Source organism: Oncorhynchus masou, unplaced genomic scaffold (genome assembly GCF_036934945.1).
Source record: "Oncorhynchus masou masou isolate Uvic2021 unplaced genomic scaffold, UVic_Omas_1.1 unplaced_scaffold_520, whole genome shotgun sequence".
NCBI lineage: Eukaryota > Metazoa > Chordata > Actinopteri > Salmoniformes > Salmonidae > Oncorhynchus > Oncorhynchus masou.
The window spans coordinates 565356-577429 of record NW_027011606.1 but is presented as its reverse complement, the minus strand read 5'-3'; the positions used below and the strand labels follow the sequence as shown (position 1 = coordinate 577429).

Here is a 12074-nt window from a genome sequence, read left to right as displayed (position 1 = left end):
AGAGGGGGCGGTCACGGCCAGGGTCGGAGAGAGAGGGGGCGGTCACGGCCAGGGTCGGAGAGAGAGGGGGCGGTCACGGCCAGGGTCGGAGAGAGGGGGTCACGGCCAGGGTCGGAGAGAGGGTATCACGGCCAGGGTCGGAGAGGGGGGGTCACGGCCAGGGTCAGGAGAGAGAGGGTATCACGGCCAGGGTCAGAGAGGGGGTCACGGCCAGGGTCGGAGAGAGAGGGTATCACGGCCAGGGTCGGAGAGAGGGGGGGTCACGGCCAGGGTCAGAGAGAGAGGGTATCACGGCCCAGGGGTCAGAGAGGGGGGTCACGGCCAGGGTCGGAGAGAGAGGGTATCACGGCCAGGGTCGGAGGGGGGTCACGGCCAGGGTCAGAGAGAGGGTATCACGGCCAGGGTCAGAGAGGGGGGTCACGGCCAGGGTCAGAGAGAGGGGGTGATCACGGCCAGGGTCAGAGAGGGGGGGTCACGGCCAGGGTCAGAGAGAGAGGGTATCACGGCCAGGGTCAGAGAGGGGGGTCACGGCCAGGGTCAGAGAGGGGGTGGTCACGGCCAGGTCAGAGAGGGGGGTCACGGCCAGGGTCAGAGAGAGGGGGTGGTCACGGCCAGGTTCAGAGAGAGGGGGGGGGTCACGGCCAGGGTCAGAGAGGGGGGTGGTCACGGCCAGGGTCAGAGAGAGGGGGGGTCACGGCCAGGGTCAGAGAGAGAAGGGGGGTCACGGCCAGGGTCAGAGAGAGAGGGGGTCACGGCCAGGGTCGGAGAGAGAAGGGGTCACGGCCAGGGTCAGAGAGAGAAGGGGGGGTCACGGCCAGGGTCAGAGAGAGGGGGGGTCACGGCCAGGGTCGGAGAGAGAAGGGGGTCACGGCCAGGGTCAGAGAGAGAAGGGGGGTCACGGCCAGGGTCGGAGAGAGGGGGTGGTCACGGCCAGGGTCAGAGAGAGAGGGGGTCACGGCCAGGGTCAGAGAGAGAGGGGGGTCACGGCCAGGGTCAGAGAGAAGGGGGGGGTCACGGCCAGGGTCAGAGAGAGGGGGGGTCACGGCCAGGGTCAGAGAGAGAAGGGGGTCACGGCCAGGGTCGGAGAGAGAAGGGGGTCACGGCCAGGGTCAGAGAGAGAAGGGGGGTCACGGCCAGGGTCGGAGAGAGAGAGGGGGTCACGGCCAGGGTCGGATGAGAGAGGGGGGGGTCACGGGGTCGGAGAGAGAGGGGGGGTCACGGCCAGGGTCGGAGAGAGAGAGGGGTCACGGCCAGGGTCAGAGAGAGAGGGGGGGTCACGGCCAGGGTCTGCCACTATTAACCGTGACCATGGATCTATTAGGGGTGAAGAGTCTTGTACATCGATAGATTTGCTTCACCTTGTCGGCTCAGGGATTCAAAGTAGCGACGTTTCGGTTACTGGCCCAAAGGGTTAACCGCGGTGAGGTTGGGGCGTAACATCTGGCAACACACGGCTCAACCTCACCAGGTATGACCACACACACACCCGATGACAACATCTAATTCTAGGTATTTCATGTTGTTGAATTCCTAGAGAACAATTAACGATCCCTTTACGGTTGCCCTAGACATGCCAGTTTCACCTGGGTGTGAGTGATGAGCAGGGTTGATTGGGTTCATGGCGCTCCGTCTATATCCTCAAATACCCTCAACCAGCTGCTTATGGCGGAACACAGCCCAAACAGTAGAGGATCCTAGTGGCCGGGGACTTCAATGCAGGGAAACTTAAATCTGTTTCACCAAACTTCTGTCTTCATGTTAAATGTGCAACCAGACAGGAAAAGAACTGTGGACCACCTGTACTCCACACAGAGAGACGGTACCAAGCTCTCCCTCCTCTCTCCCTATACCTCCCCCTCTATACCTCTCCCTCCTCTCTCCCTCCTCTCTCCCTATACCTCTCCCTCCCCCTCTCCTACCTCTCTCTCTCTCCCCTCCCTCCTCTCTCCCCCTACCTCTCTCTACCTCCCCCATACCTATCTCTCCCTCCCTCCCTCCTCTCTCCCCCATATGTATCTCCCCCTACCTCTCTCTCTCCCCAACCTCCTCTCTCTCCCCCTACCTCTCTCTCTCCCCATATGTATCTCCCCCTACCTCTCTCTCTCTCCCTCCCCATACCTCTCTCTCCCTCTCTCCCTCCATCCTCTCTCCCCATATGTATCTCCACCTACCTCTCTCTCTCCCCCTCCCCATACCTCTCTCCTCCCTCCCTCCTCTCTCCCCATATGTATCTCCCCCTACCTCTCTCTCTCTCCCTCCCCCATACCTCTCTCTCCTCCCTCCTCTCTCCCCCTACACCACTCTCTCCAACACCCTACCTCCCTCCCTTTACCTCTCTCCCTACCTCTAACTCAAATACCCTCAACCAGCTGTTGTTCTCTCTCCATTCTGAACCCTGTATCTTGTTGTTCTCTCCATTCTGTTACCCTGTATCTTGTTGTTCTCTCTCTCCATTCTGTACCCTGTATCTTGTTGTTCTCTCTCTCCATTCTGTTACCCTGTATCTTGCTGTTCTCTCCATTCTGTTACCCTGTATCTTGCTGTTCTCTCCATTCTGTTACCCTGTATCTTGTTGTTCTCTCCATTCTGTTACCCTGTATCTTGTTGTTCTCTCTCCATTCTGTTTCCCTGTATCTTGTTGTTCTCTCTCCATTCTGTTACCCTGTATCTTGTTGTTCTCTCTCTCTCCATTCTGTTACCCTGTATCTTGTTGTTCTCTCCATTCTGTTACCCTGTATCTTGTTGTTCTCTCTCCATTCTGTTACCCTGTATCTTGTTGTTCTCTCTCCATTCTGTTTCCCTGTATCTTGTTGTTCTCTCTCCATTCTGTTACCCAGTATCTTGTTGTTCTCTCTCTCTCAATTCTGTTACCCTGTATCTTGTTGTTCTCTCCATTCTGTTACCCTGTATCTTGTTGTTCTCTCTCCATTCTGTTACCCTGTATCTTGTTCTCTCTCCATTCTGTTACCATGTATCTTGTTGTTCTCTCTCCATTCTGTTACCCTGTATCTTGTTGTTCTCTCTCCATTCTGTTACCCTGTATCTTGTTGTTCTCTCTCCATTCTGTTACCCTGTATCTTGTTGTTCTCTCTCTCCATTCTGTTACCCTGTATCTTGTTGTTCTCTCTCTCCATTCTGTTACCCTGTATCTTGTTGTTCTCTCTCCATTCTGTTACCCTGTATCTTGTTGTTCTCTCTCTCCATTCTGTTACCCTGTATCTTGTTGTTCTCTCTCTCCATTCTGTTACCCTGTATCTTGTTGTTCTCTCTCAATTCTGTTACCCTGTATCTTGTTGTTCTCTCTCCATTCTGTTACCCTGTATCTTGTTGTTCTCTCCATTCTGTTACCCTGTATCTTGCTGTTCTCTCCATTCTGTTACCCTGTATCTTGTTGTTCTCTCTCTCTCTCCATTCTGTTACCCTGTATCTTGTTGTTCTCTCTCCATTCTGTTACCCTGTATCTTGTTGTTCTCTCTCATTCTGTTACCCTGTATCTTGTTGTTCTCTCCATTCTGTTACCCTGTATCTTGTTGTTCTCTCTCTCCATTCTGTTACCCTGTATCTTGTTGTTCTCTCCATTCTGTTACCCTGTATCTTGTTGTTCTCTCTCTCCATTCTGTTACCCTGTATCTTGTTGTTCTCTCTCCATTCTGTTACCCTGTATCTTGTTGTTCTCTCCATTCTGTTACCCTGTATCTTGTTGTTCTCTCCATTCTGTTACCCTGTATCTTGTTGTTCTCTCCATTCTGTTACCCTGTATCTTGTTGTTCTCTCCATTCTGTTACCCTGTATCTTGTTGTTCTCTCCATTCTGTTACCCTGTATCTTGTTGTTCTCTCTCCATTCTGTTACCCTGTATCTTGCTGTTCTCTCCATTCTGTTACCCTGTATCTTGTTGTTCTCTCCATTCTGTTACCCTGTATCTTGTTGTTCTTCTCCATTCTGTTACCCTGTATCTTGCTGTTCTCTCTCCATTCTGTTACCCTGTATCTTGTTGTTCTCTCTCCATTCTGTTACCCTGTATCTTGTTGTTCTCTCTCCATTCTGTTACCCTGTATCTTGTTGTTCTCTCTCCATTCTGTTACCCTGTATCTTGTTGTTCTCTCTCCATTCTGTTACCCTGTATCTTGTTGTTCTCTCTCCATTCTGTTACCCTGTATCTTGTTGTTCTCTCCATTCTGTTACCCTGTATCTTGTTGTTCTCTCTCTCCATTCTGTTACCCTGTATCTTGTTGTTCTCTCTCCATTCTGTTACCCTGTATCTTGTTGTTCTCTCCATTCTGTTACCCTGTATCTTGTTGTTCTCTCCATTCTGTTACCCTGTATCTTGTTGTTCTCTCTCTCCATTCTGTTACCCTGTATCTTGTTGTTCTCTCTCCATTCTGTTACCCTGTATCTTGTTGTTCTCTCTCTCCATTCTGTTACCCTGTATCTTGTTGTTCTCTCTCCATTCTGTTACCCTGTATCTTGTTGTTCTCTCCATTCTGTTACCCTGTATCTTGTTGTTCTCTCCATTCTGTTACCCTGTATCTTGTTGTTCTCTCCATTCTGTTACCCTGTATCTTGTTGTTCTCTCTCCATTCTGTTACCCTGTATCTTGTTGTTCTCTCCATTCTGTTACCCTGTATCTTGTTGTTCTTTCCATTCTGTACCCTGTATCTTGTTGTTCTCTCCATTCTGTTACCCTGTATCTTGCTGTTCTCTCCATTCTGTTACCCTGTATCTTGTTCTCTCTCTCCATTCTGTTACCCTGTATCTTGTTGTTCTCTCCATTCTGTTACCCTGTATCTTGTTGTTCTCTCCATTCTGTTACCCTGTATCTTGTTGTTCTCTCTCTCCATTCTGTTACCCTGTATCTTGCTGTTCTCTCTCTCCATTCTGTTACCCTGTATCTTGTTGTTCTCTCCATTCTGTTACCCTGTATCTTGTTGTTCTCTCCATTCTGTTACCCTGTATCTTGCTGTTCTCTCTCCATTCTGTTACCCTGTATCTTGTTGTTCTCTCTCCATTCTGTTACCCTGTATCTTGTTGTTCTCTCTCCATTCTGTTACCCTGTATCTTGTTGTTCTCTCTCTCCATTCTGTTACCCTGTATCTTGCTGTTCTCTCCATTCTGTTACCCTGTATCTTGTTGTTCTCTCTCCATTCTGTTACCCTGTATCTTGTTGTTCTCTCCATTCTGTTACCCTGTATCTTGCTGTTCTCTCCATTCTGTTACCCTGTATTTTGTTGTTCTCTCTCCATTCTGTTACCCTGTATCTTGTTGTTCTCTCTCTCCATTCTGTTACCCTGTATCTTGTTGTTCTCTCCATTCTGTTACCCTGTATCTTGTTGTTCTCTCCATTCTGTTACCCTGTATCTTGTTGTTCTCTCCATTCTGTTACCCTGTATCTTGTTGTTCTCTCCATTCTGTTACCCTGTATCTTGTTGTTCTCTCCATTCTGTTACCCTGTATCTTGTTGTTCTCTCCATTCTGTTACCCTGTATCTTGTTGTTCTTTCCATTCTGTTACCCTGTATCTTGTTGTTCTCTCCATTCTGTTACCCTGTATCTTGTTGTTCTCTCCATTCTGTTACCCTGTATCTTGTTGTTCTCTCTCCATTCTGTTACCCTGTATCTTGTTGTTCTCTCCATTCTGTTACCCTGTATCTTGTTGTTCTCTCCATTCTGTTACCCTGTATCTTGTTGTTCTCTCTCCATTCTGTTACCCTGTATCTTGCTGTTCTCTCTCCATTCTGTTACCCTGTATCTTGTTGTTCTCTCCATTCTGTTACCCTGTATCTTGTTGTTCTCTCCATTCTGTTACCCTGTATCTTGCTGTTCTCTCTCCATTCTGTTACCCTGTATCTTGTTGTTCTCTCTCATTCTGTTACCCTGTATCTTGTTGTTCTCTCTCCATTCTGTTACCCTGTATCTTGTTGTTCTCTCTCCATTCTGTTACCCTGTATCTTGCTGTTCTCTCTCCATTCTGTTACCCTGTATCTTGTTGTTCTCTCTCCATTCTGTTACCCTGTATCTTGTTGTTCTCTCCATTCTGTTACCCTGTATCTTGCTGTTCTCTCCATTCTGTTACCCTGTATTTTGTTGTTCTCTCTCCATTCTGTTACCCTGTATCTTGTTGTTCTCTCCATTCTGTTACCCTGTATCTTGTTGTTCTCTCCATTCTGTTACCCTGTATCTTGTTGTTCTCTCCATTCTGTTACCCTGTATCTTGTTGTTCTCTCCATTCTGTTACCCTGTATCTTGTTGTTCTCTCCATTCTGTTACCCTGTATCTTGTTGTTCTCTCCATTCTGTTACCCTGTATCTTGCTGTTCTCTCCATTCTGTTACCCTGTATCTTGTTGTTCTCTCTCCATTCTGTTACCCTGTATCTTGTTGTTCTCTCTCTCCATTCTGTTACCCTGTATCTTGTTGTTCTCTCCATTCTGTTACCCTGTATCTTGTTGTTCTCTCCATTCTGTTACCCTGTATCTTGTTGTTCTCTCTCTCCATTCTGTTACCCTGTATCTTGTTGTTCTCTCTCCATTCTGTTACCCTGTATCTTGTTGTTCTCTCTCCATTCTGTTACCCTGTATCTTGTTGTTCTCTCTCTCTCTCCATTCTGTTACCCTGTATCTTGTTGTTCTCTCCATTCTGTTACCCTGTATCTTGTTGTTCTCTCTACATTCTGTTACCCTGTATCTTGTTGTTCTCTCCATTCTGTTACCCTGTATCTTGTTGTTCTCTCCATTCTGTTACCCTGTATCTTGTTGTTCTCTCTACATTCTGTTACCCTGTATCTTGTTGTTCTCTCTACATTCTGTTACCCTGTATCTTGTTGTTCTCTCTACATTCTGTACCCTGTATCTTGTTGTTCTCTCCATTCTGTTACCCTGTATCTTGTTGTTCTCTCCATTCTGTTACCTAGTATCTTGTTGTTCTCTCCCATTCTGTTACCCTGTATCTTGTTGTTCTCTCCATTCTGTTACCCTGTATCTTGTTGTTCTCTCTCTCCATTCTGTTACCCTGTATCTTGTTGTTCTCTCTCTCCATTCTGTACCCTGTATCTTGTTGTTCTCTCCATTCTGTTACCCTGTATCTTGTTGTTCTCTCTACATTCTGTTACCCTGTATCTTGTTGTTCTCTCCATTCTGTTACCCTGTATCTTGTTGTTCTCTCCATTCTGTTACCCTGTATCTTGTTGTTCTCTCCATTCTGTTACCCTGTATCTTGCTGTTCTCTTCATTCTGTTACCCTGTATCTTGTTGTTCTCTCTCCATTCTGTTACCCTGTATCTTGTTGTTCTCTCTCCATTCTGTTACCCTGTATCTTGTTGTTCTCTCTCTCCATTCTGTTACCCTGTATCTTGTTGTTCTCTCCATTCTGTTACCCTGTATCTTGTTGTTCTCTCCATTCTGTTACCCTGTATCTTGTTGTTCTCTCTCTCCATTCTGTTACCCTGTATCTTGTTGTTCTCTCTCTCCATTCTGTTACCCTGTATCTTGTTGTTCTCTCCATTCTGTTACCCTGTATCTTGCTGTTCTCTTCATTCTGTTACCCTGTATCTTGTTGTTCTCTCTCCATTCTGTTACCCTGTATCTTGTTGTTCTCTCTCTCCATTCTGTTACCCTGTATCTTGTTGTTCTCTCTCTCCATTCTGTTACCCTGTATCTTGTTGTTCTCTCTCCATTCTGTTACCCTGTATCTTGTTGTTCTCTCCATTCTGTTACCCTGTATCTTGTTGTTCTCTCCATTCTGTTACCCTGTATCTTGTTGTTCTCTCCATTCTGTTACCCTGTATCTTGTTGTTCTCTCTCCATTCTGTTACCCTGTATCTTGTTGTTCTCTCTCCATTCTGTTACCCTGTATCTTGTTGTTCTCTCCAATTCTGTTACCCTGTATCTTGTTGTTCTCTCTCCATTCTGTTACCCTGTATCTTGTTGTTCTCTCTCCATTCTGTTACCCTGTATCTTGTTGTTCTCTCTCCATTCTGTTACCCTGTATCTTGTTGTTCTCTCTCTCTCAATTCTGTTACCCTGTATCTTGTTGTTCTCTCCATTCTGTTACCCTGTATCTTGTTGTTCTCTCTCCATTCTGTTACCCTGTATCTTGTTGTTCTCTCTCTCTCTCATTCTGTTACCCTGTATCTTGTTGTTCTCTCTCCATTCTGTTACCCTGTATCTTGTTGTTCTCTCTCCATTCTGTTACATAGTATCTTGTTGTTCTCTCTCTCCATTCTGTTACCCTGTATCTTGCTGTTCTCTCCATTATGTTACCCTGTATCTTGTTGTTCTCTCCATTCTGTTACCCTGTATCTTGTTGTTCTCTCTCTCCATTCTGTTACCCTGTATCTTGCTGTTCTCTCTCTCCATTCTGTTACCCTGTATCTTGCTGTTCTCTCCATTCTGTTACCATGTATCTTGCTGTTCTCTCTCCATTCTGTTACCCTGTATCTTGTTGTTCTCTCCATTCTGTTACCCTGTATCTTGCTGTTCTCTCCATTCTGTTACCCTGTATCTTGCTGTTCTCTCCATTCTGTTACCCTGTATCTTGTTGTTCTCTCTCCATTCTGTTACCCTGTATCTTGTTGTTCTCTCCATTCTGTTACCCTGTATCTTGTTGTTCTCTCCATTCTGTTACCCTGTATCTTGTTGTTCTCTCCATTCTGTTACCCTGTATCTTGTTGTTCTCTCCATTCTGTTACCCTGTATCTTGTTGTTCTCTCCATTCTGTTTCCCTGTATCTTGTTGTTCTCTCTCCATTCTGTTACCCTGTATCTTGTTGTTCTCTCCATTCTGTTACCCTGTATCTTGCTGTTCTCTTCATTCTGTTACCCTGTATCTTGTTGTTCTCTGTCTCCATTCTGTTACCCTGTATCTTGTTGTTCTCTCTCCATTCTGTTACCCTGTATCTTGTTGTTCTCTCCATTCTGTTACCCTGTATCTTGTTGTTCTCTCCATTCTGTTACCCTGTATCTTGTTGTTCTCTCTCTCCATTCTGTTACCCTGTATCTTGTTGTTCTCTCTCCATTCTGTTACCCTGTATCTTGTTGTTCTCTCTCCATTCTGTTACCCTGTATCTTGTTGTTCTCTCCATTCTGTTACCCTGTATCTTGCTGTTCTCTCCATTATGTTACCCTGTATCTTGTTGTTCTCTCTCCATTCTGTTACCCTGTATCTTGTTGTTCTCTCTCTCCATTCTGTTACCCTGTATCTTGCTGTTCTCTCTCTCCATTCTGTTACCCTGTATCTTGTTGTTCTCTCTCCATTCTGTTACCCTGTATCTTGTGGTTCTCTCTCTCCATCCTGTTACCCTGTATCTTGTTGTTCTCTCTCTCCATCCTGTTACCCTGTATCTTGCTGTTCTCTCTCTCCATTCTGTTACCCTGTATCTTGTTGTTCTCTCCATTCTGTTACCCTGTATCTTGTTGTTCTCTCTCTCTCTCATTCTGTTACCATGTATCTTGTTGTTCTATCCATTCTGTTACCCTGTATCTTGTTGTTCTCTCTCTCCATCCTGTTACCCTGTATCTTGCTGTTCTCTCTCTCCATTCTGTTACCCTGTATCTTGTTGTTCTATCCATTCTGTTACCCTGTATCTTGTTGTTCTCTCTCTCTCCATTCTGTTACCATGTATCTTGTTGTTCTATCCATTCTGTTACCCTGTATCTTGTTGTTCTCTCTCCATTCTGTTACCCTGTATCTTGTTGTTCTCTCCATTCTGTTACCCTGTATCTTGCTGTTCTCTCCATTCTGTTACCCTGTATCTTGTTGTTCTCTCTCTCTCTCCATTCTGTTACCCTGTATCTTGTTGTTCTCTCTCCATTCTGTTACCCTGTATCTTGTTGTTCTCTCTCCATTCTGTTACCCCTGTATCTTGTTGTTCTCTCTCCATTCTGTTACCCTGTATCTTGTTGTTCTCTCTCCATTCTGTTACCCTGTATCTTGTTGTTCTCTCTCCATTCTGTTACCCTGTATCTTGTTGTTCTCTCTCTCCATTCTGTTACCCTGTATCTTGTTGTTCTCTCTCTCTCTCCATTCTGTTACCCTGTATCTTGTTGTTCTCTCTCCATTCTGTTACCCTGTATCTTGCTGTTCTCTCTCTCCATTCTGTTACCCTGTATCTTGTTGTTCTCTCTCTCTCTCCATTCTGTTACCCTGTATCTTGTTGTTCTCTCTCTCCATTCTGTTACCCTGTATCTTGTTGTTCTCTCCATTCTGTTACCCTGTATCTTGCTGTTCTCTCCATTCTGTTACCCTGTATCTTGCTGTTCTCTCTCTCCATTCTGTTACCCTGTATCTTGTTGTTCTCTCTCTCCATTCTGTTACCCTGTATCTTGCTGTTCTCTCTCCATTCTGTTACCCTGTATCTTGTTGTTCTCTCCATTCTGTTACCCTGTATCTTGTTGTTCTCTCTCCATTCTGTTACCCTGTATCTTGTTGTTCTCTCCATTCTGTTACCCTGTATCTTGTTCTCTCTCTCCATTCTGTTACCCTGTATCTTGCTGTTCTCTCTCCATTCTGTTACCCTGTATCTTGCTGTTCTCTCTCCATTCTGTTACCCTGTATCTTGTTGTTCTCTCTCTCCATTCTGTTACCCTGTATCTTGCTGTTCTCTCTCTCCATTCTGTTACCCTGTATCTTGTTGTTCTCTCCATTCTGTTACCCTGTATCTTGTTGTTCTCTCCATTCTGTTACCCTGTATCTTGTTGTTCTCTCCATTCTGTTACCCTGTATCTTGCTGTTCTCTCCATTCTGTTACCCTGTATCTTGTTGTTCTCTCCATTCTGTTACCCTGTATCTTGTTGTTCTCTCCATTCTGTTACCCTGTATCTTGCTGTTCTCTCCATTCTGTTACCCTGTATCTTGTTGTTCTCTCCATTCTGTTACCCTGTATCTTGTTGTTCTCTCCATTCTGTTACCCTGTATCTTGTTGTTCTCTCCATTCTGTTACCCTGTATCTTGCTGTTCTCTCCATTCTGTTACCCTGTATCTTGTTGTTCTCTCTCCATTCTGTTACCCTGTATCTTGTTGTTCTCTCTCTCCATTCTGTTACCCTGTATCTTGTTGTTCTCTCTCCATTCTGTTACCCTGTATCTTGCTGTTCTCTCTCTCCATTCTGTTACCCTGTATCTTGTTGTTCTCTCCATTCTGTTACCCTGTATCTTGTTGTTCTCTCTCCATTCTGTTACCCTGTATCTTGTTGTTCTCTCTCTCCATTCTGTTACCCTGTATCTTGTTGTTCTCTCCATTCTGTTACCCTGTATCTTGCTGTTCTCTCCATTCTGTTACCCTGTATCTTGTTGTTCTCTCCATTCTGTTACCCTGTATCTTGTTGTTCTCTCCATTCTGTTACCCTGTATCTTGCTGTTCTCTCCATTCTGTTACCCTGTATCTTGCTGTTCTCTCTCTCCATCCTCAGCAGTAGTGTCTGTTGCAGGATGGCCTTCCTCCACAGCTGTCTCAGTTCTGCTCGGCCACGTTTCTTCCTCTCCTCCGGAACCACGCCCAGTGATCCGTCTCCAACCCCGCACACAGACAAGCCCCTGCCATCTAAGGAGCAGTCACCCCTGTCTGAGATGGGGAGAGAGGGAGGGGGGAGAGAGAGAGGCAGGGAGGGAGGGAGGAGAGAGAGAGGGATGGAGGCAGGCAGGGAGGGAGGAGAGAGAGCGAGGGAGGAGAGAGAGAGGGAGCGGAGTGAGGAGAGAGGGGAACGAGGGAGGAGAGAGGGGGAGTGAGAGAGGGAGGGGGAGGAGAGAGAGTGGGAGGGAGGGAGGAGAAGGAGGGGAGTGAGAGAGGGGAGGGGAGTGAGAGAGAGTGAGGGAGGGAGGAGGAAGGGAGGGAGGCAAATGAGAGGGAGGGAGGCAGGGAGCGAGGAGAGAAAGAGGGAGCGAGGGAGGAGAGAGAGAGAGGGAGCGGGGAGGAGAGAGAGAGAGGGGAGGGAGGGAGTCGAGAGAGAGGGAGGGAGAGAGAGAGAGGGAGGGAGGGAGTATAGAGGGGAGGGAGGGAGTAGAGAGGGAGGGAGGGAGGGAGTAGAGAGAGAGGGAGGGAGGGAGGGAGTAGAGAGAGAGAGGGAGGGAGGGAGGGAGTAGAGAGA

The 12074-nt window shown here is 46.6% G+C and overlaps 1 protein-coding gene across 1 annotated transcript in view; it reads right to left on the bottom strand.

Annotated features, from left to right (window-relative positions):
* Positions 1-10884: 10884 nt before the first annotated feature.
* LOC135535840 (TBC1 domain family member 1-like) overlaps positions 10885-12074 on the bottom strand; it is a 98377-nt gene continuing 97187 nt past the window's right edge. Inside the window, exon 12 of the mRNA XM_064962262.1 lies at positions 10885-11551. Within this exon, the coding sequence (XP_064818334.1) occupies positions 11298-11551 (254 nt within the window). The 3' untranslated portion in view covers positions 10885-11297. The remainder of the gene's footprint in view (positions 11552-12074) is intronic.